The following is a 23,898-nucleotide window of genomic DNA, read 5'->3' on the forward strand; positions in this document are numbered from 1 at the left end:
ACAAAAGTTCAATATAGCTCTTCTTTAAATCCACATGTGACTGTAGAGATATTTTTTTTTTTTGAATTCTCTCTCTGTGTTTTCCAGAAAAGCGTTAAAAACTACAGAAAAAGGGCAAAACTCACATTAAAACCATAATAACTCAGTGTCTTGAATGGACAAGATCTCAAGCCTTCTGTAATTCAAAGACCCAAGTCATAGTTCTGTCCATTGTAACAATACTCACGTAGGTCGACTCTGACACGAAAATATTTACTATTCATTCTTACACACGATCCTGCACAAAACTATTTAAGTTTCGTTTTCTGAGTTCATTACCGCCCATTCAATATGGACAAATATCGTTCATATTATACATAGAATTGTCATAAATCACGTATTTACTATTTTGACAAAAATATATATCTTTTTTAAATTAAGTTTTATTAAAACTTCAAATAAACTTTTCTTTATAGATAAATAAAAAACTAATACGATGATTCCAATTTAAACACATCACGCATAATTTAAGAAATACTTGTAGAATAGAATGTATCACAATACTCCAATTTTTTCACGAAAATACAAGTATGTTAAATAAATTGTAGATACTAAATAATCTTTATTTTGTTGTATATTTCTCTTTTTATTATATTTTTGATAAAACTTATAAATATGTATAATGAAATAATGCATAGTCCAAAGCTAGGTTGGATTGGAGAACATGGGTCCGGCTATTTTAAGAGCTCGTTGGAATTAATTTGTAATTTTTGAAATTTTGATAGTTATACTTATTTAATAAAAAAATAATTAAAGTATAATTTGTTTTTTTTTCTTTTTTCATTTAAATAATATTGTAAAAATAAAACTAAAAAAGACATTATTATTATCAAAATGCTATAGTCAAAAATAGACTTTCCATAATTTATTGTGGTTTTTATTGAGTACTGAAAGTTTTTTATAGAGCTTAAAAATATTTAGTAGAGAGGCGTAAAATTTGATGTAGCGCCCCCCTCCCCCACGGTTGATTTGAATGGAAATTCGTGCGTAACTATTAAAAATTAATTATTTTCATTTTTAAGCGTACCTCAAACAAGATAAAAGTATACGTAATAATATATTTTAGATTATATCTATATAATTATTATTAAGTAATAATTTAAAGTAATAATTAATAAATAAATAACACTTCTTTTTGCAAAACAAAATAAAAGTAATTAATTTTAAAAATAGATATTTCATATACAAAACTCCCAATAAGCTTAGATGCTTAGATTGTGTTCAGTTAGTAGAGTTATATACTTATATACTTATATTCTATATGTTTTATAATAATGTCTCATTATAGACTATAAGAATGATAAATTGTGCGAAATTATATTTACATTCTAGGAAACGTTATAACTAAAATAAAATAAAAACAAAATAAACTGTAAAATAGTATATTATTTTATATTATGCCACGCAGTAGTGATAAAACGATACAGTATAAACATTAAATAACTATTGAGAAACTCCACAGTCATACAAATATACAATACATAAATGGATATCACAACATATCATAATAAAAATTATACAATCATTTATAAAAACCATTTATGTTTTTAAATTATATAAATTAATATCACATTTTTACAAAAACTAGAGTGAACAAAAGAGTTATGCATGAAAATCCAAAAGTTGTATTACTGCCAGAAGCAATATTAACATGGTACTTATACAGCTATATTGAGTGCTATAACGTTATTGATAATAATTATTTTAATTCATATTGGTCAGTTCATGAATATATTTGTATAATAATAACAAAATATAAGTGTACAATAATACATTTATTTAAATATGAGATATTTGATTCAGTAAAAACTAATTTTTACAGTACAACACAGGTTTAAAAAAATAAAATTTTAAAAATAGGTATTATTTATTTGTTGTTTTTAATTTTTTTTACTGAAATGTTTATGAAAATCCTCAAAACATCAAAACATGATGGAATAATTTTATATATGTAGATTAAGTAATCCAAATAATTTATTTTTATTATAATATTTAAACAAAATTAAGAAGATCTTTTGTAGTGTACAAATCAAGGAATTTATCTGACTTCCCAACTAAAACTAAGATCTAAAATAATAGCAATGTATTTTAAGTTATTAAAATTTGTAATAAAAATATATAATTACCAAATTAAATATTTTTTTTTTAAAATAAGCAATATTAGGTTTTGTAAAATGTAATTAACTATTATTTACATACAAGTATAAACAATTCATTTTTATTTAATCTAATGAAAAATCCAAAACATAACCTCCTATATTACTTATCTGGCTTATCATATATTATATTAAACGATTAAATATCATTTAAATTCAATTTTTTTTACAGATTGTATTAAAATTAATAAATAACACTTAGAAAGCTGCAGTAGTCAGTGATAATATATATTAATGATTTTTTTCTTTCCAAAAAAAACTTTATAATAAGTCCTTATGTGACATATTGTAACTCACAATTCACACAATAAATTCAAACAACTGTGGTTGACTTGAAAAATGTGTAAAAAAAATTCAATTTCAAAATGTTTTCAAACAAAAGATGTACAATAATTCTAAATGAAAAATAATTTTTACACTTTTATTATACTTATAATAATTGAATTTATTTTGAATATTATTTAATAGCAGGACATTAGGTACACTTTTTAAATAGGTACTAAATATTATATTCATATGTTTTATTATATAATTTATTTACTAGATATGTTTTTGACTGAAAATTAATTAATAATTACAAGTCAAGACTTGCGTTTGTTTAAATAAAAAGATCCATTTTTTTACAAAAACGAAAATAATATTTTTAAAGATGAAAATAGAATTAAGGGTATAGCCTGTAGAGCACTCGTCTTCCTCTTCTTATATTGGTAAAGGTTATAGACGTTATTTTAGAAGTTTATTATTATTTATTATAAACTCGATCGCATTGAAAAAATATTAAATACAAAAACCTATACTATTAAAAAAAAACTTGAGTAAACATAGTATTTTTAAGACGTTTTTACTGTTTTAAATTGATTTGAGATAAACATAATTAATTAATAAGGATTTCTTTAATTTAATGAATAAAATAAATAGTTATGTAAGCGTATTATAAAATGGTTAACATTTTAAATACCTATAACTCAATATATTTTATATTCTATTGTTAAATACTAACGTGCTTGTGTAAATTAGCTGAAGTGTCTTCATTAGTTGCAATTGGAAAAATCTATTTGTTGGTAAAAACTTTGATTTGGTTTCGTATTGTGCGAGCTAAACATTATTTTTTAATTCCGTTAAGTTTAAATGGGACAATTTCTTATCATAAGATTGATATCATGTCGAAAAACGACCTCCGGCTTAACGAGATGCTCGATAATTATAGCTTGAAAGCAAATTAAAATTATTAGAGTTTTTTTTTTACTTTTTACGGTGTTGAATTTTTTTGATAGACCATATACTAACAATACATTTTAAGATGATTAAGTTACGCATTAAGTGATCCAACAATTTTTTAAAAAATTGTAGGAACGATAAATTATACACCATTAAAAATAGATTCATAGTATAAAAAGATAATGATATAAACTAAGTGTATTTAAATTTTATCGTAAATAAAAAATAATAATATGAAAATTTGGTGAAAATTTCAAGTAGGTATCTACGATTTATCGTTTTTGAATTACACAAAAAAAAAAATATAGATTTTGTCAAAAATTAGGCTTGCACGATAATTCCCGTTTTCTATATTTTTTTTTGTTTTTGTCAACTATACATTTTTACATTTGATTTCCTCAAAGTATCAACTAGATCCAATTTGCTACTAGAAATCACGCTCAGTTTTATAAATCAAAGCATTTTTACTGTCTCAAAAGTGTAGATTGACAAAAAAACACATTATAAAAATAAAATATTCATCGCTTGAGAATATTAAGTTATTTTACCTAAAGAATTATTACGCATATTATTATTACCAATATAAATATAATAATACCTTATAACAAATATAATAGATATTTAATGACCAATTGCACTGACGCACTGTTTAGTGGTCTTAAAATACATTATTGTAAGATCAATAAATAACTTACTTCTCTACGCGAAATCTAAAATATTTTGCACGATATAGTATTAGTATATAATGCTGGTGATTTACATCCAAAGATAGTTTCTAAAACCTTATTATTAGTGCAATATATTGAAGTGCAGCGTTAAGTTATTTGATTAAACATAAATTATTTTACTTGTCGATCTCATGAATATTTATATATAATTATGACACGAGCAAATAAGTTTCCATTTGTGTTTAAATATCAATAAAATATTGATCTATTTAGAAAGTTTTAAAATGTATTAATCATAAGTTAATGATACAGAGTTAAATCGTTAATGTGTTTGAAACTAAAAATCTTTAACTTTTGGATAATATTACCGTCCTACATAAATTCTCGAGAAATAGGTTTGAGCTAATTGTATATACTTTGTTTTATTAATGCCACACAGGTACACAAGTTTTTTTCTTATTGTTTTAAAATTATCACATGTAATTTATCACTTTTATCTGTTTTGATTATTGAATACAATTATTATTAATAGATATTTTTTATACAATATTTAGATTTGTTGGGTTTTATTTAAAAACAATTTTTTAAAACGTTTTTTTTTTTTTAATTTTTTTTTTTTACTGTAGTTAAATTACAGTTTATACTGATAAGTTTTATAAATTATAGTAATAAATAAAAATTACCTATAAAAAGCTTATTAATATAATGTTAAAGGAGTATTTAAATTAAATTAAACGCCCATAAATAATAATCATTAATTTTAATATTTTTAACCATCCGAAAATATAAAATAGCACTGTAACAATTCCATAGTTAATACGTATTGAATACTTTTTTTTTAAATTTTTTTATCCTAGTTCCTAAGCTGAATTATTATTAGTCGTCTTTGCGGTCTTCAGTAGTAAGTTATTACTTTGGGACATTTTTGGTCATTACAATATCTTTAACAACCAATCATAGTCAAAAAATAAAAATGCTTAGATTATTACACAATCATTATGCATAAAAATAGATAAATATCTGATATTTAAAAATTAATTATTTTAAACTTGATCGCGTGAAGAAACGATAAAAGTTTGTTATATTATATTTTATATTTTACTATGACAATACTCATGAAATATTAATTTATTGATAATAATTTTATAATCATTGAATGTTATCAACCACTCGATTTTTGTTTCTAAATCATGAATATACAAATGGTTTAATTTTTCGACCTATAAAAACACGTCTTATATACTATTTTCACGTAAGATATAATAATGTATCAACAATTTGGGTAACTACCACAAATAACTGCAGTATTGATCCAAGTCATATATTTCTATTTGAAAATTATCTTTAATATAATTAACTGAAGTCTACGAAATTGGTTTTAAAAATCATTGGGAAAAGACAGAAAATCGTTAAATGTGAAAATAATTTATTTCGTATATAATAGGTATTACTAAAATCTAGTAAAATTGTCTGTTTCAATTAAGTTTTTATTTGACATTAAAAACTTCTTATTTTCCATTAGAAAACCTGCATTGGCATTTCACAAAAGAATTTATGAATTCTTAGAAAACGAATAAGTTCTTCCAATTAACAAGTTTATATTTTGAAAATGTATGAGTGTTATGGCTATATACTATTGTAGGTACTAAGCAGATATAATGCTATAAATTAAAATTCTACGCGATGAATAACGAAATGCACGCCTTTCTTGATAAAGATGAACATAAAATATCTATGCAAATTATTTCTTTTCTAAAAACAGTGATGTACAGCACAATGCCCTACATTATATTATATTCTAAACTTTTTTAACATAAATAATAATTTATTTTTGTAAGCTTCATATTAAAAATAATACATATTTTATGTAAGATTTCATTTTAACAAAATGTATTTGATATTTCAAGACACGAATGATGTGTTGCATAACACTCTTTATGCGTATGCATATGCATTTAATTTTATTTTCAATCAAATATCTTAAACATAGTTTGTTCGATACACAATCGTTCAAGCTGAACGATAAGAAATATTTTTATCAGTTATTTTTCAATATTTCTCTTTGCTAGTTGGTATTTTATAACGATTTTTCGTAGTCACGGACGATTAATGTGCACTGACGTAAACGAAATTGTCAACCGAATTTATGACACTTCACACCCTCTCAGACACGTACATTCTATATCCTACAGACCAAGAACTTGTTTGATTGACGATTTTGACAAACAATTTTTATCGAAATACGTATATATTTTATTTTTTCGTATAAGGTTGAATTACATACATATATATTATATAGTTATATTATCTTACCACGATTCGTACAACGATTTACAAAGTCTTCTACAGTAAATCTTAATATTTAAATTTTTAACATTAATTCCCATGATATAATATTACTTGATATATAGTTTACTGTATTAAATATGCATCGAACCAACTACAATTGTAAATAATATTATGAAATCTTTCGTGTCTGTTACCTTACCTAGACGCATGAATGATTATTTTCGTTGCAACTATAGTGAAAGAACCGTTCAAAAATAAATATTATATAAAAAAAACAGAAGTGTTATGTTTACACGGCTGTATAATAAGTACCGTAAGGGGGTAAAGCATACATACCGAGTAATTTTTTTTATCAGTAAAAACACTCACCGTATCGCATAGTAACATGGTAATTCTAAAAAATATTTCTTGATAAGAATTTTTGAGTATATGAAACTCTATAGAAAATGTTTTTTTTGTATTTTTATATTCTGTAATATATTTTGTCCATTGTACATTTAAAATTCGTTATTTTTTTAAACTACACAACAAAATTAATTAACGGCGCTTTTTATTCCATATGTTTGAATGTTAATAAGTTTAATAGAAAAATATTAAACCAGTTTATTTCGTATTTAATTAGCCATAAATATTTAAAGTTTCGAGAAGCTGTGCGAGAGCCGGCAAAATGTTGGCACGTTTCTCCGCTCGTTAAATGTATAAACACTATACATATAGGCACAAATGAGAATTACTTTAAAAGCAACCGACGCTCTAGTATTTTTAACAAAAGTAAAAGAGGTTATGAGTGGGTGCATTGATTTGAAATATTAATATAAATAAAAAACATTTTAATTTTAAAATTAATTTTTTTACTATTAAATTACAAAAGTAAATTTATTTTTAGTTTTACTATTAGAAAAATCATTTAACACCAATAAAATGTCAAATGTGTACGTTATTTTCAATTCAAAGCTAAGTTATCCTAAACTATTAAATAGATTTTGTAGCATTATCGATCTTATCCATGTTTTCAACCTTTAAATTCAAAATATCTTTGAAAACGTTTTTGATTATCATTATTTATGATATTAAGGAATATTTACAAGCACTTAATAAGTCCTGAAAGTAATTAACCGCGCATTAATTTGCTTAAATAGCTATTAAATAATTTTTGGAAATAAATTGAATAAAATTGATCAATAATCGTAACTTTATTTATCAATAATTATACGATATAAATTAATTAAGTGGATACCTACAGGTGCTTACCTATATTTCATACTTTCATTCGAGTTTACCTACAAAAAGTGATTTACACAGCTTGGTATTTAAACATTTACTTTCTGAAGAAAATATTTTTGCTTTACCAACAATAATAGTATAATTCATAAAATAAATACAATGGGTTTTTCAATAATATTTGTTCTCTAGTTTTTTTGATTTATTGCAACTATATAATTTATTATAAGATCTAAAAGATCTTTAAAATTTTAAGTTCATTATAATACAATAATATTATGATGATTACTAGTTTTTTTTTATAACACACACTTTTCAAGTATAGCGTAAAACATATATATATATTATTATTAATAATAATATAAGTACCTAATAATTTCATGAATTGTCGATAGAATTCAATGATATTAAGAATGTTTATATATCGTTCGTCTTTAGTATTGTATTAAACAACACAAAAATATCATGAATGTTTGAATTTTATAAAAATTTAGGTATTAACCATTATGTCGATAATTTTATTGAAATTACTTATTAAATATCCATTAATTAAATAACGGTACATAAAAAAAATATGTGAAAAAATCAATATTGTAAATACAGGCTACCTCCCCCTAAAGCAAAATATATTTGTGCTTATTTATTTATTATATTACATTACGGGACTAGCCCAAGGTACAGTTTTGAAAATATAGAAACAGTTAAACAAACAAACATTAAACATCGTCGTGTCGTGGGATCTCCACCGCTCTCTAATCCCCGCCTCACAACCCCGTCGTGTTTGCTAATCGAATGAAATTTTATCATAACGAAATAACTATTGAAACACTGGTTCGATATTGGTGTTTTATTAAATGTTTTTATTTTACCTATCGAAATCCCCAGAAAAACATTTTTACTTCGGAATACAAAATTAAAAATATAAGTTTTGATTAAAAAAAAAGAAGTAAATAACTTAAAAAAAATAAATACGAGTTATACAAACGAAATCAAGATTTTCGCATAATCAGAAACACTAGTTGAAAGTTAAAAAGTTTAATTTAATCTGTGGTTTTATCGTGGTTAATACTTTTCAATATATTAAGCATTTAAAAAAAAAATCATCCTATTACCCGCAGTGCCTTATGACAGTTTCAAATAATCCATTCACCGGTGTCGAATTGACTTTGACGGGTATTCGCGTGACGCGGGTGAGAGTTTCCAAAAACACATTAAATACACAGACACATAGTCATACACGCCACAACTGTGTTTAATCCGTGCCAGCATGCCTACGGCACAGGTGAATTATTGGATTTCTGTGAATGCTTGTCAACATCGGGAAAGTGGTCGGTGTAACTGGGATTATATAATTTAAAGTGTGTGTAGTGTAATATACTTCATATATCATCCCTGAAACGAATAACGTCAATCTGTGATTTACAGCTGTTGATAGCGAACGTAAACAAGCCTGGTAAGTTTTATTATTATTTGCTTTTCATGTTCAACTGCATTGATTCGGCAGAATCCAATAATATTGTAATACAAGTAATATTTCTGTTATTCGATATTGATGGACAATATATGATGGAAGTATCTAACTATATATTAAAAACTATGTATATACTTATACATATTATTATTATTATTATTGTTATTGTTATACATTTCAAACTTGTACCAATTTTAATTTTCGTGGCTACCCACCCCTACGAAGCGTCGATGGAAACTAAAACTTTGCGTTGATTCATTTTATCGATAATATCTCGATTTCAGAATATGTTGTTGTTCATATAAAAATGCAATACGTTAATTTTTTTTATTTTAATTGTTTATGTTAATTTTTTAATTGTTTTCTTAAACGGGTAATTGTATTTTATTGTTTGACTGATATTCGTTTTATGCCCACGGTTCTCAACTGACACATAGCAGCATGATAATACCTAATGGTTATATGAATACATTTTACTTGAGAAAACTTGATTTTTTAGTTTTCTCTCTTGTATAATATTATCTAATATAAAAGTATTCTAAAAAAATTCATTTCCGTTTAATAGCTATACCTATTCTAAATCCTAAAGCAATTCACTATTCAGAGTCGAAATGATGATGTTTCTCATTCTTAGTAGAATTATGTGTCAAGTCTACGCTTGAAGAATATATAACATATGTGTATGATATCCGAATGTTAGTGTTTACCGCGACTGAATCAGATTTAATTAATTACCTTTAAAGCTAAATATAATGAATTTAATTATATTCTCAAAATAATAATATAATTGAATCAACGTTTTCCTTACTTTCTAGTATACATTTTATATTAATAGAATGTTATTACAAATAAAAATACCTGTCTGTAAAATTATATAAGATAATAATATATATTAATAGACATGATTAGTGTTTAAATTTTCAACCAATTAAGTCGTTTTATATTTCTAATAAGGGAAAATTCTTGACGAACTTGATTAAATTACCTTTAAACTTTAATGATGATTCTACTTAAAACCATTCACAATAATAACAACTTTATAATAAATAATACCAATTTATATTATTCACATTTTTACAAATGTAAATACTAAAAATAACAACCACGACTTAAAATATAATTGTACAACTAACGACAGACAAAACCATTTTATAATTAAATGAAGAAAAATGATTTCAAAACAATTCTCGACATAACATTTTACAGTATTCTCTACATTTATCACTATCATCATATTTCTTGATTTATGGTTTAAACTGAACATTTTTATTTCGATTTTTCAAAATTAAATTTGTATACGTTAGGATATTATGTCATTACTTTTATAACTGCTGCATAATTTATTTTACTTAATAATTAAGTAAAAAATAAATAAATAGAAAGTGATAAATTTTAATTTCGACGTATTCATTCGAATTTTCTCATTTGATTACGTAGGTATTGTAAATTACATGTATTGTAATGTCGGTCTTGACAACCTTTGAAATGTTAAAATCGTTGTCATATTAAATTAACTTGAAATTAATCTTCTATCCCAACTTCAATGCTTCTATTTTTAATTTATAGTCTGTTAGTTAATGATCTACTATATTAAGTTATCTAATGAAAACTAAAGGTTGAATAATTTTAAAAGGAAGACAATAAATGTATTGTGATCATATATCTTTTAAACGCTTACAACATGACAAAAATAAATTTTACTATTAAAATAAATACAATTGTTTTTATTTTAAATATTTCTAAATAATTTATTCTTTCTACGTTTTAATAATTATTTTTAAGATCAATACATTGAAAATATTATTACATTTTACTACTACAGCCTGCAACTATTGTACATTTTTAATGGAAAATAAAATTTAATTATACATCTAATTAAAAAGTTATTAATTTCAATTTATTTCTAATTATCAGCAACACATGATTATGAAAAAAACATTTTAAACATTTAAATAAAAGAAAAATATATTACGCTACATGGCTTAATATATAAATTTAATATACGCTCATCTCTTTTTAAATCATAAATATGAATATCAGATTTAATGAAAATAAAAAATGTAGAATTTCTAAACTGTGTTATTGTATTATGTAATAAAATACTGGTTAATTTAAAAAATGGATGTTTTCTAAATACACTTTTTGATTGATATTAGTCATTGTAAAAATTATAATTTAAAATAGTCTGAATAAATTACGTTTTATCATTAATATAATATTAGTGAAATAACAGTAACTTGATGTACGAGTGATGAAATAATATATTCATCTTCATTTAAATTTAACTCAAATTACATTGTCTTACTATTTAAATTCAAACTATAATATGGCCTTTCTAATTTTCATAGAAATCCACATTCTCGTATGACATACACCTTGTTGTATCATATTATTTAAATACGGGTTGATGTGACTTAATGAAACTATGGCACTACTTTATTATTATTATTATTATTATTATTATTATTATTATTACACTAAATGCACACTGTAGAAAAAGAAAAATATTTTTAATTAATAGAAATATATACATTGGTTTGAGAAAACTATTTATGTAAACAATCAACTCGTTTAATTATCTTAATAGCATTTTCCAAAAAACATTTACAATTGCAATTTACAACACTTCAGTATTGTACTATTTTTTTATTTTAATTCCGTGTAGTAATTACAAATTTTATACCTATATACGTAAAACAGTATAAATAATAATGGTTTTGTTTTTCGACAGTACCTTTTATATTATTAGTATGTGAATAAATATTCATATATCCTTTTAATGAAACAAATGTATTATAATTTATTGTACCAAAAAAAATATTGTATACTAATTTTAAAACATTTTTGAAACAATTTCTGTAACAACGCTAAAATAAAAAGGATTTTTTCAGTAACTTAATGGGTAAACTTATTAGACGATGAGAGACGGGTGTGGGAGTATTTGGCGTGATGAGGAGGATCAGCAAGGTTGGAGCGATTTGTCAAAAGAAATAGCCTATTCTTGTGTGTGTGTGCAAGCGTGTGCAAGTGTATTGTATACATATAATACATGTACAATATACTTATATATGTGCTCATAATAAATGAACAAAACTTTGTTGAAATTTTAACTAATTAATCACCGAGGTGCCCTCTGATGGTTTATCATTTTTCTTCTTGATTTAATGAATAGAATTAATGTTTATTCATATATGTATTTTATTTTTAAACTCAATCAAGGAGTATTTGATTTAATCGTTTTATGATACATTTTTTACACAAAATCTAAACTTATTTGTCTATATTTTATATTGAAAGCTATAATAATATGTTATTAACTTTTCGACAAATTGTTTAAATTCTTCGAAATACATTTCATTTTTCGCATAAACTACTTTTATATCGAAAATAACGAATAAAATGTTAACAATAATAGGTAAATATAACAAAAACATACCTTTTTAATAGTCAAATGCATTTATAAAACTACATAATAATATTTGTTTCCCATATCGTTTTACTCAGGTATACATATTATAGAAAGCTTTGGGTAAAATCTATTTGAAGTCAAAATAAATTGTAAATATCTAACATTTTGCACGTGATACCACTAGGACAAAGACCACACGATGACACGAATGAATAATAATAAACCTTTATAATATGAAAAAGAAATTTTCTAACGTAAAGTGTATAATTTTATATTAATAATAAATTAGTCAAAAATATACATCAATATGTATATTACCTTCGTGTAGTATATTTTCTCGATATGGTTGTCAATTGTCTTTGCCTTAGACTCTGCGGTGAGAAACTATTATTTTCACTCAAACGTTATTTGAACAATAATAACAGCACATTTTTATTAAAATCGGTGAAAAATTAATATCATCATTATTTATTGCGTATTGTACTTATTTATTAACAATGTATTTTATGCTTATAAATATATGTATATGTATTATATTAATACATATAGATTATGAATCAAAAACACTTACAAACGCTTAATACATTCACATTTACAGACGTACGGTTTTGATTTTAAAATTAAAATATTTTGGAAGTTTTAATGATAATTTGAAACTAGCATTAAATAAAACCAATACTAATACTTTGTTATATTTTAGTATTACCCATTTTACTATCTAAAATAATTTAACACAGTTGAAAAAAATAAAATATATTATAGGTAAAGGTAGTGAATTGAAAATAACGTAAAGCACTACGCAGTTGAAATATTAGAATTAAGTCATTAATCTGCCAGGAGGCTAATAAATGATCACCATTATTAATATTATTACTATTATTATTGGACCGCCATCGTATATTCATACCATAATAATATGTCAGCGTCTTGTGTGTAGCTCTGTGTGCAATTTCACTGTACAAGCGAAAATACAATAATAATATTATAATAACTCAAAGCATTTTACTATTTATAACTTTTTTTAGTGCGTTACGCTAAAATGGCAGACGAATAAAATACATTAGCAACATTTCAGTTTCACACGTGTGCAGGAAAATTATTGATTTTATGTTCGGTCCACACACGCCGTAAACGTCGTTTCTATCGTGCGGCAAAACGCGCGGGTTTTAAAGATTTTCCGTTTTTATTTTTAAATCGACAATTTTAAGACACTTATAATAATTTTAAGAATAATCAATACATCGTGTTCGTTTGTGTTACACATAAATTATAATTAATAATGATAGTAACCAACAATATTTTAGAAAAACGAGGATAAACTCCCACACAAATATATCTTCGATAATGTATGTAATACATGGCAGCAAAATACGATTGACACAATATACATATTGTAAATTGTAATAATATGAGCTACAATATCAAACTCGATATTAATTTAATTGGATAAATATATAGCCTCATCGTGATGTTCCCGCATAAAACTTTATTTTTCCACTTTTTTATAATAAATAGTATTTTCTTTAAGTTATTACTACGTATACAATTTTTATATATAATATAATACATATAATGAAGTCACTATAGATAATATTCATGTTATTTAGCTACCTACTGTTTTCATAATTTCGAACAAAACTATAGTTTTATGCATAAACATAACTCGATAATAATAAATACTTTAAATTTAATAACTATAGCTAGTTTGCTTTTGAACATTTTTAGTTTACGTAAAAATAAATTGTGGGAAAAACATTATTTTACTCTCTGTAAATATAATATCGAACGAAATGTTAGTTAAATACTTAAATTAATAAAAAAACAAATTGTAAAGTAAATTGCTTTGCTTTACTTACGGTTTTTACTTGGCATGCTAAATTAAATAATTTTCAACTTAATAAATAAATTATATATAATATTTATAATTAACATAATATTAGAGCTATTCAATTGTATTACGTGTAGTAATAATTTCATTAAAATTTAATATTTCCCTTATTGATTATTACGAATTACCATTCAACTTATTACAAGTGTGTATCTGTCATAATATTATATGCATATTATACAATGTATATATTATACATATATAATATTATATATATTTACTTGAAGACCTTATTTCAAATATACTCGCAATGAAACGCTAGCTATTGCGTGATAGACGAGGAAATAATAATATAGAGTGTAGAGGTGGAAAAGTGATGATCCAATCCCAACTCAAAACCCTTTGATAGTTTTCCAGTAATGTTAATGTATGCTCGAGTGAGTATTGATTTCCTATTTTCTGGATATTTTACGAATTAATGCAAATATTTTCATGAATAATACACGAATAAACGTGAAAAAAAAACACGAATTTCTGTGTATTGGACTCGGGTTTGCGACTCTGTCACTTGAATTCGTTATATTCTTTGATATTTGAATGTCACGATATTCTACTAGAGCAACAAACAGTCGTTCATACAATGAATCTTATTTTCGTGAATAACACCTTAAAACATGTTACATTTGAATATTTACAAAGTGACTCGCCAAAGTCGCTCATTCCTTTTATCAATTAATACGTATTAAGGTGTTGACTTTTTTTGGAATTATTAAGTAAAATACCATAATTATTTTTAAATATTTAGATTTTTTTACCTAGATCTTAAGTTAAAGACTATCTTGTTATCATACAAACTTCTTTTTTTTTTCAAATATAAACCACGCTGTTTTACTATATATTTTAATTAGATGATTTTTTTTTTAAAACTATGAAACATCTAAATCCAACCTTCAAATTAGTAGTTTTTGGGTTTATTAAAAACTCACTGTATCTACTAAACATAATGTTTTTTTGTAATGATTTTATATCAAATATAAAATAAATGTTATATTTAGTCTATTATTGAGCTAATTTTTACAAATTATAAAATTAAATGTATATTAATTACTATAAATTTCCAATTATCATAGCTGACATTCTATCTTCTAAATCTATTGTAGACTAATTCTTATCCATAGTGGCTCAAGCACTTATTATTAGCATTTAAAGTTTAATAACTCAGAAAACTATACTCTTTAAAAGGTCAAACTGTGTAAATTTTTTTTTTTTTTAAATATCTCATTAGCAATAAAAAAAAATATAGTTTATATTTGAAAAAAATACTTTTGTAGAGTTTTGTTATACTCCTTTCATTGTATAAAAATCCAATTATTTGAAAATATGGTCCTTAAGTGTGCGTACTATAAACATCATAATTTGTATAAATGTATGATTAAATGGCGATATAAGCATGCTTACAGAATCACTCTGTATATTATACAATATATTTAATTAATAATTTTTAGTTTGCATTCTCGTATTATGTTGAATACAACGAATTTATTTAGTTATAATAATAATAATAGTATGATACTACTTAAAAATAATAATACGAGTATATTATCTATTATAATATTAAATATTATCTTTGGCATACCTATTTATTATTTGCTATTCTATATCAGTGAAGCTGAAATGCACGGGGTTTAGCTTCCTAGTAAGTCCTCGGAAACAGGGTACACTTGATTATTATTCATTACCCTGTAAACATTTTTCTGTTTGGAGGACGTTAAACTAGACTAATGAATCATAAATTCTTATGACTTACAATTTTTAAATTCGTGTGTTTTGTGCATACGCAACACGACTTCTATTTTTTTTAATGGCAACTCCCGTTTTGAATATAATTTTCGAATTATTTAATTTTTTCAAGCAATTTTGATCTATCAACTTATATTCTTAAAATCTTAACCCAAAATTGGCAAAATAAAAACTAGGTATAATTTTTTTTGTTGTATTAAATTGGATTTTTTTTTAGTTGTACATATTTTTTCATTTAACACCATATGATAAGTACCTACATTATAAATTTATTATTAATTTACTATTTATAAATTTATAATATTATATTTGTAAATTAAATTGTAAATAAAAATGTATAGTATTATACTATTTATATTTTTTTTATTTTTTTTTTTATTAGTATTGTTAAAAGAAATATAAATTGTAGAATTTTATTTTCTGAAAATATATGTTTTATAATAAATTCTATAATTTCATAATATGTAATAAAATAATAATTCATAAATAGTACCTAAATAGTTTATTACTTTAATAATAAATGTATAATGACGTATCATATAATATGGTGCTTAATAAGAACGTCTAATAGAATGAAAAAATACCCACCTTTAAATGTTCAATTTCGGAGTATGAATACAAGTTGATAGATCAAAATTGCTTGAAAAAAAATTGAAGTTGTGTTGTGTACTTGCGTATGCACAAAATACACGAGTTAAAAAATTATAAGTAATAAGAATTTATGATCCATTAGTCTAGTTTAACGTCCCCCCAAACAGAATCAAAAAGTGTTTACAGGGTAATGAGTGATAAAGTGTACCTTGATTCCGCGGACACACAGTATGTATATTTTTTTATAATATATTTAATATAATCTAATATTGCTAAATTACCAATTTAATTTTTAAACGGCACATTTACGTATACCTAATATTCATTATATATATTATATAGTGTATGGGAATACAATGGTTTTGGCTGCAGTGCGTGTTTTCAACGTAATACATTTATCATATATTCAACCACCTATTGTATAAGAGTTAGAGTATATTACATAAAATAATTATAGAAGGTACTGAAATACTTATAATATTATATGGATAATGGGTTAATGTAAACTAACTGACTACCTACTATTTAACTTATGCATCGTGCAAGGTAATCATGCCACTTGAAGGTTATAACAGATGATGTTATTATAAAAGACAGAGTTTATGAAACTTTGTAATACACCTACAACCTACGTGATTTTCAGTTACATGACCTAACGATAAAATATCTACGTGCTAAAAATTACTGATTATACTCTTAAACATGTAACCGTAATAATTAAAAAAAAAAATCTTACTCGTATGTGCTACTACTGCTCTTGCTGATGATGGTTGGACAAAAGTTTGTCTTCAAAAAATATTAACTTTATATTAATTAGTAATTAATTAGCTTTATAGTTATATTGTTGTATATTAACTGTACAATAATGAATAATAAACCGTACAGTGAATGTATACATAATACATTACACACATTTAATTTTTTTTTTTTCGATCATTTATTAAATTAGTCGTACTTTATACACTTATGAGGAGTTTCTATTTTAAATGTCTGCATTGTAGATAATCATATTATAGATTCTACAAGATCATTAATAATTTTTCTAAATAAAAAGAATTTATTAGGTTCGTCGGCCGTACTTATTTTAACATAGGGAATTATATTATAATACAACATCGTAATATCAAGTTAATCACCTAATAATATTGTATAATCTATTTTAAATAATGTATCTCATACATTTTTTTTAGTCTACTTATTATCTCTTTTTTTTTTATTGTTTTTTTTTTCTTAGTAACTTTTCGCAATAAATATTTTATGGTAAATTAAATATCTTCCTAAATCACAAAATAATCGATATTCAGTGTTTTGTTACACTCTAACTAGTTAAACTTCAGTTAAATACCTAACCGGACCTAACAATATTTGGCACATGAGTACGTCTTTAGTGTATATGCAATATGGATACTTTAATTTATATACTGTATTATTCATACTTTTTAATTGCTTTATACAATCATATCCCTATTTATTAAAGAAAATCCTTTAATTAAAATTAATTTAATTTTTAATATAATTATTATTAAAAACGTTTTGGTCAATGGCTATTATTATTTATGTATTATGATAATTAAAATAGTTTGGTTAGACAATATAAAAGACAAAACGAACAAAAAATGCTAAAAAAAACGAGGGTTTTTAAAAATTATTATATTGTAAACCCTGCGAGTTAATGAAGAATAAAATAATTAGATTAATTACAACGATTAAACACATAATAAAGAAAGTACGGGATAAAACCGATTGGTAGTTTGGACATTTAAGAAATATTGTCTACTAGAAGAATACAAATGATGTGTATTTAATAACTATTATCAGTATAGTACCTAAACATGTTTATAGTAAAACTTAACTATAATAATTTCTAATTTCTACATGGATTTTAGTCGCTAAATGCATTTATATGGACACAAATTCTTCGCTAAACCTACTAAAACGTATATAATTTATACTTTAATGTACAATAAATTTATCAATTTAAAACAAACAGGAAATATAAGTCTATATCATTTTTAAAATTTTTCTAACGTTTTAATCTTTTACAAACAGATTTCGTCAAAGTGGATTATTTGTATTTACTATGTGCTAACAAACACAAAGCTTAAGTACACACGATCCACATTCGCGCTAATACACACGTCGTATAATATACACATAGGATCTGAAAATACACGTATTTATATCCTTTGGTAGAATATGCATATAACAATATTTTCACACAAAAAACAAATCGGTACGTATCCTGCATTTTTCAATCCCCAAATATTTTAACAAATATCCTTTTACCAGACAATCTCCCGTTGACGAAACTTTACTGATATCTATTATAATAATACAAAAAACCCGTATAGTGCGTATTAAGTATTTTATATACACCAATATAGTTGTGCATTATATGCAACGTGCAACGTAATGATTTTTCAAAAAATGTCACAACTTCACCACATCAGCGATGTCGGTATAATTTAATATCCAACTACCACCAACAAAAAGCAATTAAACAACGCTCAGAAAATTATCCTCGACGTCAGACAGCCACTGACTGTTTTCGCCCTTTCCGTATATTAAATTAGTTGATGATCCTTTTAACCTTTTGGATTATACAAAGATAAATCCTTATGTTTTATCAGTTATTCAGTTGTATTGTTGCATTTCGTTTCGTCACTAATTAAAAATTTGTATACGGCTAATAGCTTATAATAACTATACTATAACAGATTACAGTTATTCAAAATATTAACCTCTTTTAAGAAGTTTATATCAATCTGAAATTTAAAAAAAAAACATTAAAAAGGACGTAGATTGCAAAATTGTTTTATTCGTCAATTTGAAGAAATGCAATGTCAATATCGATAAACAAAACTAACTTGAATAGTATAAGTATTACAAATGTCAGTTATGATACACTTCAATACACTCGAGTTATATTTACAATGCCACGACTAAAGGGACAAAGCCACCCAAAAGTAAATCATAAATATATCCTCATAATCTGTGGAATATTTTATTTTCAAATAAATAATATAATGAACAAATAATGCTTCTTTGTAAGTATATAAAATCTATTTCACCGTGTTAGTGATATTTTCTTATCCACTATTTGGATTTTTACATACCCAGTGTAGTATTTATAGTATATACGTATGCCTACATGTTGTAATCAAATTAAAGTCAAATAAATAATTTGGATTTTTAATTTTTTCTTTTCTTAATAAATATTGTTATATTAATATCAGTTATGGTAATTCAGTAAAATAAACACCTTAAAACAAAAATGTTTAAATATTTTTTTTTCAAGTTTCAATTTAAAAAAAAAATTATGAATTAGTAAAAACTAACAATTGTTAAATATCTTAAATATTATTTTACTTAGATCAACATCTCTTTAATGTTAGGACAATAATAATATTTTATAAATAAAAATAGAGCAAATCATTTTTTACAACGCAATATAATATAAGCTCGACTTTATTCAATTGATATTATAGTGCATATAAGTTATCGTGCAATGTTGTTGTAACACTTCTGTATATGTCAAAACCAACATGTTGATAAAGAACTTCTAGCTAGGATACCTTTATTATAATACCACAGTTTTCCAACGTACCTAGAAAAATACAAATAAGACTGTTTAATCGTAGCAAACGTAGTTTTACTTGGTCATACATCCTGAAGATATATTTCAAAAATGTTATTATAATAATAATATTATACAGTATGATAAATGGTCTTTTTTTAAAGCTAGTCAGGAGCTTGTGAATATAAATTGGTCAAAAAAAAAAAAATATTGTGCCTATGTATTTTTAATATTTTTATACAGATATAAGAAAAACTTAAGTGGAACCTTGTATTCAATTTTCAAGAATTTTAAAATTAAAATTTGGCATACCTATAAATAGCTCAAAATGAGTTTAAAATATTATTATATAATGAAAATAATAATATAATATTTCAAGTATTTATGGTTATTTGTTTTTGAAATACAACAAAAAATGAAAATCATTCGAAAGAAACAGTTATTATACGAGTGAATATAAAATAAGTTAATAGATGAGTTACTTAATAGTAAATATATTAAACACTAATAATAAATACGTAATCGTAGTAATAAATGTTGTAATTTAAACACCTTTTATTTATTATATAAATTGGTTATCTATAAATGTATTTGATCGTCTAAAATCTATAAAATATCTTTAAACCTAAAATATTCCCCAATCGCGTGCCGAGCACATTATAAATTTAACTGATTTTATATTTACTTAATAAACTGTATGTCTGTATGAATATTATAATATATGTAAGCAAGTCAATTATTATATTTTATAATTTCCTATTCATTTTCAGAAAACTTCAATACAAAAATGGAATCTGAGCCGGTAATTGTGGTGGATCAAGAAAATTGTTTTAATGAAGAAGATGAAGATATAGATGATGTGGCCGGAAATGGGCAAGGATGTCCTGATACTCCTCCGCAGGACCCCTTTTTCCTATCGCCTTTTAGAGACATGCGGAAACGCTCATTACCGACACCGCAATGCACATCGGGAATAACTGCTAGTCAAGTAATTTTTAAAAAAGTTGATATAATTCGATTTTTCTTTCATAATAGGCAGAATCTTTCCAAATCAAACCATAATAAATTAAATTGACAAAACATAAGTATGGATATAGATATAACTGATAATATATAACGTATTACATAAAGAATATTATCTTGAAAACATTTATATTTGTGTTTGTTTATTTCTTAATTGAGGCTTTTATTTACAACGATAAATTTACAGAAACAAAATGCTGTTGAACTAATATGATTTGTTTCTTATTAAATCTAACTTAAGACTTATTATATTCTAATACTGAACGGGAAATGGCCAGTATTTATATTAGGTGCTTAAATAGACATGTCTATTGCATGGCTGGCCTAGATATATTGTTTATTTTTGTAAATTAGTTATTTGCTATAGTAATAAACTATAATAATAAAATATTAAATTATAAAAATAGCCCTGTAATCAAAATTACCAATCGAACATTAATTGTATTTAAAGTTTCGAATCTAGTATTATAGTATATAAATTCATGACAATAATGAATTCCCGTAGATATAACTATATAAGTATGAATAAAAAATATGTAAATACTTATTATTTAATGTTCATAGTACTTTACTATTTATTACCTATTATGCATATTATGTGACAAAACCTAACAGCGCCTATAAAATTAAACTATCGATTCTTGATAAAATCATGTCTATTAAAAATCTACTCATTTAATATATTTTTAACAACGAATATGATTAGTTGACTTAAAGTTGTATTTTTAAGATATTTATTGTAAATAGTTTACTAATTATAGAAGAGTTAACATTAAGATTTAATTTAAGTTAAATGTTTTGTTAATAAATTTACAAGTTTACCATGTCTAGGAAATAACAAATTAAGGGATGTACATTGTACATAAGAGAAAATTTCAAAAATAAAAATACAATAAACATGTTAAACTAATGAAAAGTTACTAGAATCAATGGACTTTGAAGATTTAAATAAACTAATAGGTGCATTTACTTAACAGATAACGCAAGAAAATGCCAAACATAAACATCATTAAAAATAATTTTTAGTGATTTTACATTTGCATTATTTAAATTCATTATTATTTATTGATAATAAAACAGATTTAAAAAGATACTATATATCCTGATTTTATATCATAATAATTTAAATTTTAAAAGTCTTCCTTTGCTCCTTATTATGGTAGACAATGTTACAAAATAATTGAAACTGAAGCGATATATTTTTTTAGGTCAACCTTTCAATAATTTTACATTAAACTATAATACATTTTTATATAGCCAGATTTAAAAAAAATATATAACAAATGTATTCCATGTTTAAAATAGATGGATTGTGTATCTTAGCTTTTTCCATCTATACTTTAGGTTGCTTATTTTTTTTTTATTAGAGGTTAGTGCAGTATGAAAAAACTGGTCATGAATTCTGGGCATTATAAGGTATCAACAAGGTGAAATTTCGTTTTAGCATATAACTTTTACGAATAGTTATTTTTAAAACACAAATCAAATTATTTAAAAAAAAGTCAATAAATTATAATATTCATCACTGGGAAAGTAGAATGAAAATGTTCTATTATTATAAAAACTTTTTAATAATTCTATTATTATTTTAAAACTTAACCAATTTCTACTTTTATTTAAATCAAATTAAATAACCACAGTTTATAAATCAGCTTAACTTTTTTAAATGAGAATATTATAATAGATACTACACTAAATTTTTATTAGATTTTAGCTCCAAATTCCATGTCACTGCGTGCTTACGCCAAATCAGTAATTTCACTATCATTAAATAAACACGACAGCGACCTGTAGCTCAAGTAACTTTTTTACTACCTATGGCCTTCTCAATATTTTTGATAATATTTAAAATCATAATTTTCTATCGAATTGTAACAAAAAATAATTTATCCATTTACTACTTCTTTTTATTTTGAAAAGCTTATACCAAAGATATTTTTCAATTTTTGCATACAATAATTGCATTTTGATTATTAATTGTTGTATAATACTAATTAATCGTGATCATATAGGGAGAGTATTTTATTTAATTGTATTAACTTCGACTCAATATCACGTTAACATGGCACTTTTGAATTGTATTTTTAATTATTTAAAAAAAAAAGTTTACTTCACTTTTATGACCCGTGATTTAATTGTTTCGTTACTACAATAATACAGCTAATACTATTGGTTGATTTTTGTTTTATTGAATATGTTTTCTATGTTTGTAGCAACAAAAATGTTTTTTAAGTTACGCCATGGATATTATCTTAATATATATTTTTAACGAAGCTATATGTTTGAAATAAATTCAAAATATACTAATATTTGCATTAAATATAAATATATAATATGTGTATTATTTTTTTATAATAATATAATAATGTCAATCAATCATATAATAATTATAATAGAAATAAAATATTTACTATTATTTATAATTCTTTGCTCAGTGGTATTTGCCAATAACACTTATTTCTGTCGTATTTGATAAATTAATATTTACAAATTATATATTATTATCCACATTATTTTCGTATTCATTTAAAACTTATTAAATTTTAACGTATGCATTTAGTTTTCAAAACTTCAAAACTTAGATGTATATATTATTATATATTATTAT

At 23.8% G+C, this 23,898-nt stretch overlaps 1 protein-coding gene across 1 annotated transcript in view; it reads left to right on the top strand.

Moving 5' to 3' along the window:
• Positions 1–23,898, top strand: part of LOC132929970 (uncharacterized) — a 97,362-nt gene that overhangs the window by 56,930 nt on the left and 16,534 nt on the right. Inside the window, exon 2 of the mRNA XM_060995627.1 lies at positions 21,038–21,255. Coding sequence (XP_060851610.1) covers positions 21,055–21,255 — 201 coding nt within the window. The 5' untranslated portion in view covers positions 21,038–21,054. The remainder of the gene's footprint in view (positions 1–21,037; positions 21,256–23,898) is intronic.

Source organism: Rhopalosiphum padi, chromosome 4, assembly GCF_020882245.1.
Source record: "Rhopalosiphum padi isolate XX-2018 chromosome 4, ASM2088224v1, whole genome shotgun sequence".
In the NCBI taxonomy this organism is placed as follows: Eukaryota; Metazoa; Arthropoda; class Insecta; order Hemiptera; family Aphididae; genus Rhopalosiphum; species Rhopalosiphum padi.